General features: G+C 43.9%; 1 protein-coding gene across 2 annotated transcripts; it reads left to right on the forward strand.

Annotated features, from left to right (window-relative positions):
- The first annotated feature begins 8,314 nt into the window (after nucleotides 1–8,314).
- Syce1 (synaptonemal complex central element protein 1) lies at nucleotides 8,315–14,650 on the forward strand. 2 transcript variants are annotated; one of them, XM_019209667.1, is made up of 13 exons: nucleotides 8,315–8,471; nucleotides 10,353–10,415; nucleotides 11,095–11,151; nucleotides 11,530–11,604; nucleotides 12,148–12,195; nucleotides 12,432–12,486; nucleotides 12,626–12,715; nucleotides 12,952–13,015; nucleotides 13,662–13,728; nucleotides 13,803–13,926; nucleotides 13,993–14,103; nucleotides 14,263–14,323; nucleotides 14,501–14,650. In XM_019209667.1, the coding sequence occupies exons 1-13, from the start codon at nucleotides 8,393–8,395 to the stop codon at nucleotides 14,576–14,578; spliced, it is 972 nt and encodes a 323-aa protein (XP_019065212.1). In that variant the 5' UTR covers nucleotides 8,315–8,392; the 3' UTR covers nucleotides 14,579–14,650. The 2 variants fall into 2 exon arrangements, with proteins under 2 accessions (XP_019065212.1, XP_010636843.1); XM_010638541.2 differs by having other exon boundaries at nucleotides 8,316–8,471; nucleotides 11,092–11,151.
- Nucleotides 14,651–14,932: the final 282 nt, after the last annotated feature.

Consider the following 14,932-nt stretch of genomic DNA (forward strand, 5'->3'; position numbering starts at 1 on the left):
TTTTTTTTTTTTTTTTTTTTTTTTTGGTACTGGGGATTGAACTCAGCTCCTTGCCCTTGTAAGGCAGGCCACTGATCTGCTGAGCTAAATCCCTGGCCCAGTAGAAGGTAGTTCTAAATACCAGTCATGACCTCATGAGCTGCAGAACAAAGATTGCAATTATAATCGTCCTCTCCCAATGTGATTTCAATATAATTTATGTTGATAGACTTAATATGGATTCTTAAGTATTGTTAAACCTGTACTATAATGTTCAAGTTATGAAATGTTAAGAGTAACCATCACAAGTTAGATCCCCAGCATCACTCAAAGAAAACCTGGCTTCTATTTTATGGAGGGAATTAGTGCATTTCTGTTTGTATGCAGGATAGTTACAGCATATTAGGTGTAATTATGAACTTGTCTTTGTATCTAGAGTTTATTCTTTAAAGAAACGAGTCTGGTTGTTGAATTGACAAGGGGTGGATTGTGATGGTTGAATGATTGTGTCAACCTGAGTAAGAAACACCTAACTGAATTGGCTCAGCATAGATCTGAGTGTGGAAGACCCACCCTAGGGAGGATTATTGCTAGAATGCTATAAAAAGGAAATGAAGGAAAGATTGCTTCTGTTTTCTTCAGGGGAACTCGAATCTGTGCCTTCACCTTGGACATCATCTCCTGGTTTGCTGGGCACACTCTTCAGCCTTCCAGCACAGACCCTTCAGGCTTCCATTGCAGGTGCTTTGGCCTCCTGATATGAACTCAACAGTGCAGTGGCCTCCAGGCCTTTGTCTGAGTCCTTCAGATCTCCAATGCACAGACAGACCTTTTGCCCTCTTCCACACCTAACCCTGTGGGTGGCTATTGTAAGCCAATCTTGTAAATTCTTATGTCATTTTATATCTTATATCTGTCTCTAGTAAACACTGAGTGATACAGACATGAAGTTTGAAGAAAGGCCCTCCAGTATGACTGTTTTCTGGTTGGACCTGCCACCGGCTGCACTTCCCACAGTGCTTCCAGTCCTTTTCTGAACTTGAGAAGCTAAGGGCATCTAGAGATGCACCTTCAACTCAGTGAAGTTTCAGCACCGGAAGTCCCCTGCCAACAATGTCTCCGTGCTGCTTTCTGAGGGATGGGCATTGGCCACCAGCTGTCGAGGCACAGTTGCCCTACATGTAGCCTGGTTGCTGGACATTTGTCCTGAAAATTTTTGTAAGAATTCCTCTGTAGGGACCACTGGCTGGATTGCCTTGGGGTTTTCAGAGTAGATCTGAGTGTTTAAGATACTTTCTAGTCAGTTTCTTATTTCCCCTGAGACATGGAAGATGAATCTAATACCTTTCTGTCTTATTTTATGTGAGTCAAGTTCTTTTGTGTTCCATTAAAAAAGGGAAACAAGAATGTGTGTAGGTTCTACTCCAGTTTGACTTGAGTCCTTATAAGGGGTGAACACGTGGAAGTCTATCTGAGGATATGACCGGGAGTCAGTTGTCTTCATGTCAAAGAGAGGGCTCATAAAAAATTCTATAGGTAATTTGTCCTTGGACTCCATCCTTCAGAGCTGTGAGAAAATTAGTTTTGTTAAAGCCAAATCTATAATATTTTGTTTTGGCAGCATTAGCAAAATAATACATTATATGTTATTGGACTGTATGTTGTTATTTCCTTTAAAGTTTAACAATATACATTTTTAATATACCAAAATATACTTGGAAAAGTATTTAACTGATAAATAAAAAATAAGAAATTTTCAGTGGAATTGTTCCATCTATCAATCCTAGGGTTTGCACTATTTTTTTGTACACACATGTTTACTTATTTCATGTACATTATGAATCCATCATATATTGTAATTTTTGTTTTAAAATCATATCTATTTTAAAGAAATTAAGAGAAGAAAAAAATTATATATAGTCTTATAGGCTTACCTGGAAATTTTACATTTTTGGTGATTCTGATTCTTTTTTTCTACATCCAAGTTAGAATCTAGCATCATTTTCTGTGAGTCTGGAGAACTTCTTTTAGAATTCTTGTGGTGTAGGTCTACTGAGGATGAATTATTTTGGTCTGCATTTATTTGAAAAATTTTTTTCAATTCACATAATTTTAGGGCAGTTTCACTAGATGCAGGATCACGAACTTAAAGATAATTTCTTTTAACCCATTAAATAAATGTTTTCATTGGGAGATAAGAAATCACCGATTATTCACCCATAGCTGTACCTCAGGTGCTGTGTTCCTTTTGGCTTCTTTTAAGGTCTCTTTATCTTTTCATTTGATTAGTTTGACTGTAATTTGCCTCAATTTTATATTCTTTGGCTTCTCTTTTCCAGGGCTTGTTACCTTATCCTTAAGCTTCTGGTTGTTTTCTCTGTCTCAAACTTTACCCTGTAACATCAGGCACCAATAGAGCAGTATTTTTACTTCCTTGATTTGTGTGTAAATTGGTGAGTCCTGTCTGGCGAAATGCAAGATGGGCAAGGCAAATTGTTCTCTTAGAGTTCCTTCAATCCAGTTCCTTGATGTTTTGATTCTCCAGTTCCTCAGATGGTTGTACTACTCCTTTTGTATAGTTTTTTAAAACTTTTAAAAAAAATGTGTTCATGTTGGAAGTCCTTTGCCAGAGAGGCCTACTACTTTTAAGCTGTTTGTATTATTAAAAAAATCTATTTCCTTTATATAATTTTCTTTTTTCTGTATAATAGCTATATTTTCTCTGTCCTGTACTAATTTTAGAATTTCTCAAATGTCATGCTTTAGTTTATATTACAAAGGATCAATTCATACAAAGTAGCAATGAGCACCTTATAGCTTACTAAGGAGATTTATCCTACTTTTAACTTTTCTGTGGTTCATGAATGCCTTTGTTGGTTTATTAGCTTTCACATTTTTATGATTATTTTGTGCATCACAGGCTTCATTTGTCTTATAGTGTGCCTTTAAGTAGTATTGCACCATTTTATTCTTCACGAGCTTCTTGTAATTTTCTCTAGTCATGGTTTGCTATTTCTCCCATGAAAGGATACCCCCAGCATGTGGAAAAGCAATGCATCTTAACTGAGCGGATGTTCAGAAGTTTCACTAATGTCTAGTTAAATAGACATGGTTTATCCACCTGCATGGTCCCTCAGCCCCTAGTACATCTAGAGATAAAGCTGATATGGTGTGATTTAAATCCTACCACTACTAATCACATTGTAAACGTAAACCATCCAGGTGGACCAAAGCTTTAAGGTAAACACAAATATACCAGGTGAGATTTTCCAAGGTAAGCTCTGTAGAACTGGGCAAAGGGCTGAATCTTTCTTTGGGAACCATTACTCATTCACTGTAGTGAGACTGAGTTTCTTGGGTGTATGGGTTTATAGTTTTCACCAGATTTAGAAAATGTTCAGTTTTGACTTTTTTGAATATTTTTCTCACTTTGCTTCTCCCTGAAATCTCCAGTTACCTGTATATTATGCTGCTTGATATTGCCCAACAACACTTCACAGAATCTTTAGCATTTTTAATCCCATATTAATGAGCTATTTCCCCATCATGTCCTTGTATTCTCAGCAAGATGACAATGAAAGAAATTCCATTCACTTTTTACCATTTTTACTTTGAATTTAACCATGTAACATGCAAATCTTCAGAAGCTGGCAATTTTCCTGATGTGAAATCTCAGCCTTCCTCCTGTTTTCAATTTAATCTTTCTCTGTGAGATCACCAAAAGCTCTGATACATTTTCCACTCCTAGGGTCTCACCTAGGGAACTTCAGAAGCAGGAAATACATTTAGGAAACTATTGCAGCAAGGAAGGTGATAGTTTATGGTGCTTTGCAGATGGGTAGATACAATGTACATGCTAAAGACTGATCTCACTCAGGATATAATAGTCATCCCTCAAGTTTATGGAGGATTCATTCCAGGATCCTTTGTAGTTAACAAAATCTGCAGATGACTAAGACCTATATAAAAATGGTGTAATGTTTACATGAAAACTGCACATATCCTGTCATGCTTTAAATTAACTCTTCACTCACTTGCTAAAACATAAATGCTATATAACTAATGGTACAGTGCTTTGTTTAGAGAGTAATTGTGAGAATAAAAGCCCAGGAGCATTCCACCTTGAATAGGATTCCTGGGGTGGGTTGTGAAAGGACAGTGTTTGAGTGTTGGCTAAGTCACAGGGACCCAGGTAGTGGGACGCAAGGGAGGCTCAGAGATCTGTGGGAGGCCGGCTAGGCTCCAAGATGTCCTGTGACTGCCCTCCACTGTGACGGTAGGATCCCATGTGTTTCCTCTACCACCTGAGGTCTTCCTGGAGTTTTTGTGCCTCCTGCTCTGGGCCTACTTTCTGCCTGTGCACCCCCCTCAACTCTGGTCGCTGCTGACCCTAGGTGGATGGACAACATGGAACAATCAGTGTTTGGTGTTAGAGGTCTTTCTCACGACTGTACGGGGCAGGCATGGCCCAGATTTTTTAGGTTCTCATGCAGTCCATGCCTCTAATGGTGAGAACCTCCCTTATAGGCACCTCTTTGCTGGGTGTCTGAACCCTGCTGGATATAGGAAGGATCACAGGCTGAGAATGGGATATAGGTCTATGAATCTGCATGCTTCCTGAGAGGCCTAAGGTGTACCCTCCCTAGCAGTCCAAGTCACAGTGGTCACTGCTGCCACCCTCTGAAGTATCGGGGGCAGCTTAGTTCTCCTGTGGAAGACAGGTAAGCAGCTGTCCCCTTAACTTCTCACACTTTCAGGTCCGCATCCTCTGAGCTTGGTGGAGCTGGGGGTGGTGGGTGGTACCAGTGCCCTTCTCCTCCTCAGAGAACTGCCAAAGATGGTGCTGGTTGTTCCGGTAGACTTTCTGAGTGGCCCATAACATAGTAGTCTATATGCTTTTGCAATCTAGAACATATGCTATGAACTATTCTACATGTTTGTCAGATCAGGGACCTTTCTGGTGAGGCAGACTCCATTCTGTATGAGCACCATTCTACTTGCCTTTCTTATCCTACTATGATTATCTCTAAGCCATAGTTACTTAACTCTCATACTAAAACACAATTTAGAGAACTTGTGTAGAAATGGCCTGTGTTTTCCTATGGAAACAAAAGGGACTGGCTGAGATTGGTCTGGTCAGGCTGGAAGTTTCCAAACTATTCTATATGAGGGGAATCTAAGGAAAATAGCGAGAGAGAATAAATATGAAACAGATTGGAACAACACAAATAATTATTAGGGGCTACATAGGATGGTAGATACCTGTGAGAACTGCAGAACTGTGTCCAAATTCTTGTGCTAAAATACCAAAAAAACCAAACTAAACGAGTATATCTTCAAACAGCATAAGGCTATGTCTTCAGGGTGACCCCAGAATACCCATATCCCCTACCTCCATTAAAATATCTGCTTGAGGAAAATGCAACCCTCAATACAAGAAAACTTACTATGTCCTAATCAACATCTGGCAACAGGATCAGGTCCTGACCTATTTTTCTCAAAACACTTAAGGGAGAGGGCTTAAGACTGAAAAAGAAAAAAATGTATCTCTTGCAACTGGGAATGAAGCTGGGCATTGAGACCAGATCTTGCGCCTGATTTTCTATGTAGCCTTACTTAACCAAGTGTCCCCCTGCTCTGCCCTCCCCTACTCCTTCTCTCTCCTCTTTTTCTCTCTTTACTATGAGTTTAGTGATCAACAAGAGGGTTTTGGGGTAGCAGCTGCTCCATCTACCTTGTCCATTGTGTAATATGTCAGGAACTGCATGTGACAAACTAATGAGTGCAAAGGAAATAAATAATAATGCTCTTGAAATAAATAATAATACTCTTGAGATTTGCTGAACTGAAAAGCATCTTACGACTAAGTGATTAAGATGAAATGTCATTTGGCTACAAACCTACATCTGTGAGAAGATACCTACCAGTTTGTGATTGCTCATCTCCTGTGTAGATCACCCACGCCTAAATCAATCTGCTAGCAAGACGGACTTTGGAAAAGAATTCTGTTTTTCTTTTTTTCATTCAGCCAGGTTTCTGAATAAAATTGCCATTCTCACCTTAATACTTTGTATCTTGACTTACTAGCCTGTTGTGTGGCAACCAGCCAGGTTTGGGTCCACTAACAAGAAAGGTCTTTCTCTCTGCCTGAGATTAATTCCTTTGAAATAAGATAAAAAAGGATAAGGCCTGTCTTTCAGTCTTTGTAGAAGACAGACTTCTTACTGAGACAACTGCTACAAATAGCTAGCCTACTTACTTTTACACTGACCAATTCTTTGTCTTGTTAACTTCACTGACAGAGCTCATACATTCCCTTTTCCTTTATTTTCCTCTTAAAACACACGTCACATCTGCACAAATCAGAATGGAACTCAGCTCTTTCCTTTAACATCAGTAGTTAGTGAATAAAATATGCTCTCGCTGCTTTAACTCATGCCCAGCTGTATATCTTTGTCTTCATTAGAAGTGGAAACTCATATGACAAGAAAAAGGAGTCAAGGAAACTATTTCCCTAAGACTAACTTCTGAATGCCACCAGTCCAAACACAGTTGTAATAGGGTCACGAGACCCAGAAGGGACAGGAACATGCTGGCTTCAGGAGGCCACACACTCCAAGTGGCATGCCTGACACAGCATCCATGAATTTAAGGGCTGGGCTGCAGAACAGATATATAAGCCACCACTGAAGCCTCTGTAAAGTGTAGTCTTTGAGAAAGGATAATTTTATAAGAGCCTGGCCCCACTGTAGGATCATAGGTTTTAACAATTTGAATACAAGGATCATTCCGGCTACTGTCAAGGTGAGGAGAACCTGCAGCTTATGAAGCAAATTCTGTAGTGGCCTCTGAGAGCTTCTGGCCCTAGGTATCTGGGTAGTTCAGTTTTACCTACATACCCCTCCCTGAGAAGGATCTTGGGAGCTGCTGGTCCCCTAAAGACTCCAAGTAGTGCAGTCTAAAGCTCAGCCAAGGAAGTCTTCAGTGCAGAGCCTCTGGGAACTACTGGCTACATGCTCACTTGCCAAGGATTGCTCAGATATATTGGCCAACACAGTACAACACCTGACAGCATATCCCTTGACAAAGAAGCCTTTGAGAGCTGAGGCCCACAAAGAACTGTGGCTATGTGTAGTGATCTCAACCTGACCTTGGGTCTGACTCCCAACCTTGATCCTTTATATGAACCTTCACCTGACCTTGAGCTAAAAATGAGATAACACTGAATTTGAACGTGACCTAGACTTTGAACTTGCTGAACTTGCACCATATATATTTATGTATGTCAGGTGATAGTATCCAGAGTTCAGGTACCCTACCTATAAAGATCACTAAATTTACTCCCTACATCTAACCATCTAACCATAATGATACCCATAACTCTCACATCAACCCTAAAATATAAATCTCAGTTTCTACACTAACTCTAATGCATATACCTAACATCTGTTTCCTAGTCCCAATCCCCAAACCAATGCCCACTCTAACTCTCTAGCCCTGATTCTAACCATAACCCCAATCCCTACCCCAACTCTAAGCCTAAAACCCTGACTCCTAATCCTATATCCTTAACCCTCAACCTTTAATCCTAATCCTAACCCCAACAGGGTTATGAGGTAGAGGTCGGTTCCCTCTAGGATAGGCCTTCACAGATCTGTGGGGGAAAGCTCTGGAAGGTTCTCTGTCTCCATTTCACTTCACACCTAGTCAACCCAGGTGGCACCATGTGCTTCCTTCTTGAGCCCCTTTCCCCTAGACTCCAGGGTGGACACTCCATACAGGGTAGTGTGCATAGAAAAAAGAGGCTTGCCTGGCCGATTTGGGGCAGGAGCTTGTTGGAAGCAGACAGCACACAAGTTGTAGCCATTTACCTGCCATCAGTGCTGGCAGCCACCAAAGTTAAAGTGGTGTGAAATCCTGCCTGTGTGACCTGGGCAGAATGCTGGACCTTGCAGAATTGTGGCAGAGCCTAGCATAGCCTGTGCTGGCATCACTTCAAAAATGAAAAAGTCCATAGAGGCTTGTTTTGTGGGAAGAGAGACAGACTCAGACTGCAGGACCCATAGCAGGGCACATGTGCAGTGTTCCCAATCTGACCTTGTAACGTGGGTATGGCTCAGGGGGAGACATTTATGCCCTCGCAAGTGACTACGTGCAAATGGCTCAATTGCTAGCCTATGAGGGCACATTTGGCACTGGCCATCTCCAAACCCAATATGCATTTGTTGGTCCCAAAGCTTCAAGCATGCGCAGTAGCGCCTAAGGAGAGGGCCTGCCCTAAACCCCACATCCACTGAGCCAACTGGCGCATAAAGTGTACTGCGCAGGCGCACTGAACAAGACCCTATCCTAACTCGGGGGTTGGGCCAATCAGTCGTCGAGGCAGCAGTGGCCGCTGAGGTACCGGACGAAGATGGCTGCGAGGCCTAGACCTTCTACTGAGGAACCCGCAGAAGCCGCGGAGCCTGTCAAGGGAGTTGAGGAAGCCGGAGGTAGTGGCAGGGCTCGGGCCGGGCTGGAGAACTGGTTTTGGTGGCGTGTGGGTGGGACACAGACTGACAATTCTGTGGTCACAGCTCTGAGGTGACCGTGAGGTTTTATGTGAGTAGTTCCAGGGCCCTGTGAAGTGGGGGGCTCACCCCCAAGCCTACCACTCTGACTCGCGCCACTCCTTCGGATTTGGGGGGGTCTTTGCCTCACGTGCTTCCTCAGGTTTTGTTTCTGTGGCGCAAAGGAATTATCTAAGAATTAGCGTTTCCGGGTGGCTGATACTGCTTGGTGTCCTCAAACTGAGGTCTGCGGAACCATCTGCCCACCATGAGGGCCAGAGCCAGTGAGGGGAAGCAAGGGTGTCCCCAGCAGCGGTCCTGTGCTCACGTGTGCCCCACAGGGACTGCCCCAAATCTGCTGTCTTCACTCTGTCACCTAACTGAAATGCTTGTAGAGTGAAGTTCAAGTGCGGTGTGTGTGTGACAAAATGAAATCACAGGAGCGTCCCTAGGCAGGTACCTGCAGACTGCTAGAGAGCCTGATAACAGAATCCTGGGAACTCCTGTACAAAACGTGAGAAGACTCAGAGAACAAGAAAACCATAGTGTGAAACATAGTGTCTAAGAGACCACGGCTGTGTCTAAGAAGGATGGAGGTATGGGTGGGTGGACATATTATTGTAAGAAAAGTACACAAATAGCTGGTGACAGTGGTTTCCTCAAGGAAGAGGAACTGCTATGAGAGGAGAGTGTAGGAGAGTACACTACTGTGGGTTTATTTCTTTGCTTCCAAATTTTTTAATTTTTTGAAATGGGAGATCTGTCGTTTCTAATGTTCAAGAGTTTTAAGATGGCATAAATATCTATCTAAACTTTAAAAAATATAAAAGTAAGCAGAAGTGCATGGGTGAAAAGTACACATCTTCCTTTCTGCCCCCTAGTTAGCCAGTCCTATCATCTTACAGTTGGCACTGTCCACAGTTTGTGTTTGTGACTTGGATTATCTAGTAATGGTACACATACACGTATTTAATGACAGAGTGTCTTTTAACTCTGCAGCCACAGAAGATATGTCACTTTGCACTTCCAAACATTTGGGGATCTCTTTTCATTTGTAGTACATGTAATACATATTAATCGACCTTTTTTTTATTGGCTACACAGTGTTCTATTGTATGGATAAATTGTAAATCCTTTACGATAGACATTCAAGTTCTTTCCTATTTCTGCTTTGACAGATACTGTATCAATGTCACTGAACATGTGTTTTGCATACTTCACTGAGGACACTTAATGGGTTTTTTGAGACAGGGTCTCACTATGTAGTTGAGACTGACCTGGAACTCACTTATGTAGCTCAGGCTGGTCTTGAACTCTCAGAGATCCTCCTGCCTCAGCCTCCTGAGTGCTGGGATTACCATGCCTGGTGATAGTATATATTTTAAAATACTTTTGGCTAATTTTTGTTAACTTCATTACCTTTCCATTGCTTTAACAAAATGCTTGAGATAATTAAAACAGAAAAGGTTTATTGGCTCAGAGTTTTGGAGATTTAAGTCAATGATTGGTCAGTTCTGTCACTTTTGGGATTTTTTCACACATTCTTACTTTGGGAACTTTGACCACATGAATGTGAGCATACCCCTACCCTCAGCTTGAGTTCTGTAAAGGGGTATCTGTAGCATCATTGCACCAAGTAGTGAAAGGCTGACCACAGAGGGGCTCCATATATCTCTTACATATTTTTCACTTCATGACAAAGGAGACAAAGGTCTCTCTGGCTGGAGACCTGCCCTCAGCTCACCTCAGTCCCAGCCCAGCACTATTGAATTCTTTGTCCTTTTATCCTACTTGGTTTTGAAATGTATGATTTTGCTTCCACAGGGAATGACTCATCCACACAGAAAATTGAAGATTTGATGGAAATAGTGAAAAAACTGCAGAAAGGTCCTGTGTCTCTTTTGTGTATAAGGTTTAGCCTGAGGTTTAAGGTCACGCAGGTGTGGATTCAATTGCAGGTCCTACAGTTCACAGCCTTGAGAGGTTATCCTGTTCAGTTTTGCTTTCTCTGAATATTGAATTTTTGAACTAACATAGAGCCCCAATGATTTAAAATTACAGGAGTATAAGAGGATAAAAAGCAAAGTGTTTTCCCAAAATCTTGTACCAAGCCCCTTGCCCACTTATTTGACTCCTACAGCTCTCTTAGATTCAAGATTTTTACCTACATTCTCTTTTTCTTCCACTCACTTCCTGCTACCCCTTGCTTGCTCATCAGGCTCTTTCCAGTCCTGTTCTCTCCTCAGGGCAGGCCCCACTTTCAACTATCAGAGAGCTGCGGCTTGTCCTCCTCTCTTGATAGAGACTCTACAAAACACTTTTTCCCGTATCTGAGAAGCACTTCTTGTACCTTCTATCTTTAGCCCTTTGTGCCCTACTTCATTTCTGTTGACTGATCCAGATATCTACTGTTCTGTTCCTTGTTTCCCTATGCCAACTATGATAATCCCTGTGCACAGGAGATACTCAGTAGATGTGTGTGGAGTGAAAACAGCAGACTTATATGGGCATATACCACCTCTGCCTGCTCTGTCATCAATTTAACCTCCTTTTCTTCCTGCAGCAGGAAGTCTTGAGCCCCGGATTGAGTTTCTAATTAACCGGATTAATGAAGTTCAACAGGGTGAGTTCAGGGACATCGGCTGCCTTTCAAGACTAGCTACATGATTTGCCAGGTCCAGTGTGAAGTGAAAATATAGAGACCCTTGTGAAAAATATCTAGATGTATTACAACAATAACAGTAGAGCATTAAATATAATTACAGAGCACCTTTGCATGTAGTTACTGTAGTCATAGGCTAGCAAATCTGGTCCTGCTGCCACCTGAGCTCAGCAAGAAGGACCTGGATTCAGAAAGACATTTCCTGCTCTCTAAAATCTGGTCCTTCTAGATTTGTTTGAAGACAAATGTGAAATGTCACCATTTGCAAGGGAGTCTTTGAACCTAGTGCAAATGGAGGCTCTACTCACACAACGTCTATCTTTCTGCTATTTGTTGAAGCCAAAAAGAAAGCCATTGAGGAGTTGGGAGAAGCCAAAAATGTCTGGGATGCCCTGCAAAAGGAACTGGACTCATGTGAGTGAGCTGGGGATCACCTGAGGTCCTCACTATGTTCATAACTTCTAAGTCAGTACTCCAGACACAGCTATCTCACTGCAGCCTAGGACCCTGTGCTTTGTCTAGCCTCATATCCTTTTAGGCTCCCCACCTCCTGGTGGAAGTGTTCTAGAAATTTCCCCCAAGCATGCTCCTGCCTCTGGACCTATGCCGGGATGCTCCTTGTTTTTTTTCCCTCAAATAGCACAAGTCCCCTTCTCAGAGAAGCCTGTTCTAGTCATCCTGCCTAAAGACACCACTCTGCTCCTTGCTTGGTCACATACCCCTTCCTTCTTGATGTGTTTCTTCCCAGAACTGATGAGCATTACACAAGGTCCTCATGGATACTGTTTATTAATACCAGGGTCTTTAGTGTTTACAAGGACTGTGGGAACCAGAGGGGCTTACACTGAGCGGTCCACATTTGGGTTGCAGACAGAGTTGTACTTGGCCTCCCAAGTGACTGTTTCTGATATTGCTGTGGGTGGTACCTAATGCCTGAATACTCTCCATGTTTTCTAGTGCAAGAAGAGAAAGCACATCTGAAAGATATCTTGAACAAAAAGCAAGGTATTACCAGATCTTCCATCTCTAGGCTTTTGGTTACCCCACAGAAGCCTACCCTCCATATGTTGCTGAAACTTTTGAAATCTCCTGGTCTTACGTCCTTCCCATGGCTTCCACTAGACTCAGAAAATGTCAAGGCCAATTCAGGTGTCCACAGACCTGATATAATCTGGCTCTCTTCCCTCTGTGCAAAACGGATGCTTTGACAGGCACTCACATGGCCCTCTTCTTCTCCGTAGAGACTCTGAGTATACTTCAGGTGCACTGTCAGGAGAAAGAAAGTGAGGCACAGAGGTAAGAGATGATGCCAACATTAGTCTCCCTAAACCTAAGCCTCAGACACATTCTGAAAATGGACCTGAATAGAGAGGTACTAATTGCCCTCCTGGGGGGTTAGTTAGAGAACATAGTTGAGGAATGCCTCCCTTTCCAGGAAGCAGACTTTGTTGCAGGAGTGCAAGGAGAGGATCTTTTCCCTGAACTTACAGATGGAGGAGGAAAGGAACAAACAGAGACAACTGAGGTAAATTCCAGTGCATACAGCCTGAGGAGGGGGAAATCAGATGGGCCTCTAGGTCAGGTGACATCAGGGATGGGTTAGGATTGTTGTCTAAACAGAGTTCAAAGGCTAGTGTAGTGAAAGTGATCCCTCTGGAGCAGAGGGCAAAGACCTTCAGGGCTGTGTATGAAGACCTCTGACCTGGGTCAGGCTGTGCCATCTCAGTCCATGGCCCTTGTACCTGGGTGGTTGACTTCTAGGTTGGATTTCGAGGAACAGCTGGAGACTCTGATAGACCAGCACAAGGATCTCTGGAAATTTCATGTGAGTCGCTCAAAACCACACTTCCCATCTGTACACCTTACTTGCTATGTCTTGTTCTGTGCAAGCATTGGTAGTCCTACAGTCACTCTCATCCTTGCCTGAAATCCAGTCCTTTGTCACCACCGTTGAGCCCCCATGTCCTCAATGTTGATCCTGTTCACTCACCCATGCTGCTCTCCTGTGTCGGTTCAGTGGTCAGGAGGATCCCTATGGAACCAAAGTGGAGTCATCCATGAATGTGTTTGGGACCATCACAGATACAGGGGAGACAGTAGGGGATGTGCAGCTAGTATTTGCCTTCAGGAGATTCCAGATAGTAGACGAGGAAACAGAGATGAAAATCAGGAAGGAAGGGTTCTGAAGAGGCCACAAAAGCAAGGAGGAGGGAGGAGCTGCAGTGTTGTGCCAGTAACCAAATCTCCAGATGTGCAGCCCACAATTAGAGGTTTGCAGGTTTCTCTCTTAGTGATACTTTCCCCAGGGCCTGTTTTCAGGGTGAGAAAGGTCCAGAGGGAGGGAATGACTAGCATTGTAGTGAAGATGTGAGATGTTATGAGGGAGTAAAGGGCAGGATCCTGATCCAAGCAGGCTTTTCTGAGGCACAGGGAAGCCAGGAGGTGTGGACAGATCTTTCTACCCCCTTCAGAGGCCGGAGCAGTTGGCAAGGGAGATTTGTGCCTTGGACAGCAACAAGGAGCAGCTGCTCAAGGAAGGTGAGGTCAGAGGAGTGGGTGGCCTTGACCTGCCCTTGTCTGTCCTCTCTTGATTGTTGCCCTTCCTACTACAGAGAAGCTGATCAAGACGAAGCTGGAGGATGTGAAGCGTCAGCTCTGCTCCCTGTGCGGGCCTGAGGGGCCCTCCACCCACGCTGAGGGGCTCTTCCTCCGAAGCCAGGAGGCAGCAGCAGCAGTGTAAGATGTGGAGAAAGGGGAAGCAGGAGGAGGGAAGGGCCATTGCTGACCCTGTCTTCCCCACAGGCAGCTGTTCAAGGAGGAGAACAGGAAGGCTGAGGAGCTCTTGGAGGCTGCAGCCCAGCACCATCAACAACTGAAGCAGAGGTGCCAGCAAGTGCAGGAGAAGCGGCAGAGGTGGACCTGCAGCCCTTGCCCCCATTTCTCCTCAGAAAGGTGGATGAGGGGTCTCTCCTTCCCTCTTGGATTCTGTATCTTCTCACCCTCTTTTCCCTTCTGTACCCCTGTGTTCTTGCTTTCCCCATCCCACCCTCCTACCCACGCCTTCTGGATCAGGCTGAAGGAAGAACTGGAAAAGTACAGAGTGCAGTCCCAGAGTGTGCAAGAGGAAGGGGTGGTGAGTCCTTGAATCCAGTGGAAGGAAACTGAGACAACTCCATAAGGGGTGAAGAAGGTTCTGCAGGTGGCACAACCAAGACAAAGGCTGGTTCTGGAGTGATGGGGAGGGTTGGAAAGGGATGGTGTGGGCATGTGGATGGTAGAAACTGCCACTGTGGGTCCTGCTTTTCCACAGACCAGTCCTATGGGCCTAGCTGTCTTTGAGGAGAAAGATCCAGAACTGCCCACCGAGGAAGGCCTGATACCCTCCTAGGCCAAGAAGACACGCATTGCCCCAACCTCTTCCCATGGTGCTGCAGGAAATAAAGGCGTTATTTTGATATCACCCAGCTCTTCTGAGTCTGTGCTGGTTGAGAGATGTGGGGGGGCAGGCTCAAGAACCCAGGCCTCTGAGACTGGTGAAGCAGTGACCTGACTCTGCCTTTTTGCCTGCTCAGAGTCCACCTTGCAGGTGCTCAGTAAATGCTCTCCCAGCCTCCTTGTCTCTAGTCTGCTTACCCTTAGTATCTGACACACTCTTCTCACCCCAGGCAGAATGATGCAGGTGTGGACCTTCTTAAAATGGGCTCGAATTATGTGTGCGTTTGGTGTCTGAAACACACTTGTG

This window comes from Fukomys damarensis, unplaced genomic scaffold (assembly GCF_012274545.1).
Source record: "Fukomys damarensis isolate Sample0158 unplaced genomic scaffold, DMR_v1.0_HiC HiC_scaffold_8, whole genome shotgun sequence".
NCBI classification, from domain to species: Eukaryota; Metazoa; Chordata; class Mammalia; order Rodentia; family Bathyergidae; genus Fukomys; species Fukomys damarensis.

Coding starts and splice junctions, on each gene's coding strand:
- Syce1 (XM_010638541.2), top strand. CDS start 8,393: ATGGCTGCGAGGCCTAGACCTTCTACTGAGGAACCCGCAGAAGCCGCG. Junction 8,472..10,352: donor GGGAGTTGAGGAAGCCGGAG/GTAGTGGCAGGG, acceptor TTGCTTCCACAG/GGAATGACTCATCCACACAG. Junction 13,729..13,802: donor GGAGCAGCTGCTCAAGGAAG/GTGAGGTCAGAG, acceptor TTCCTACTACAG/AGAAGCTGATCAAGACGAAG.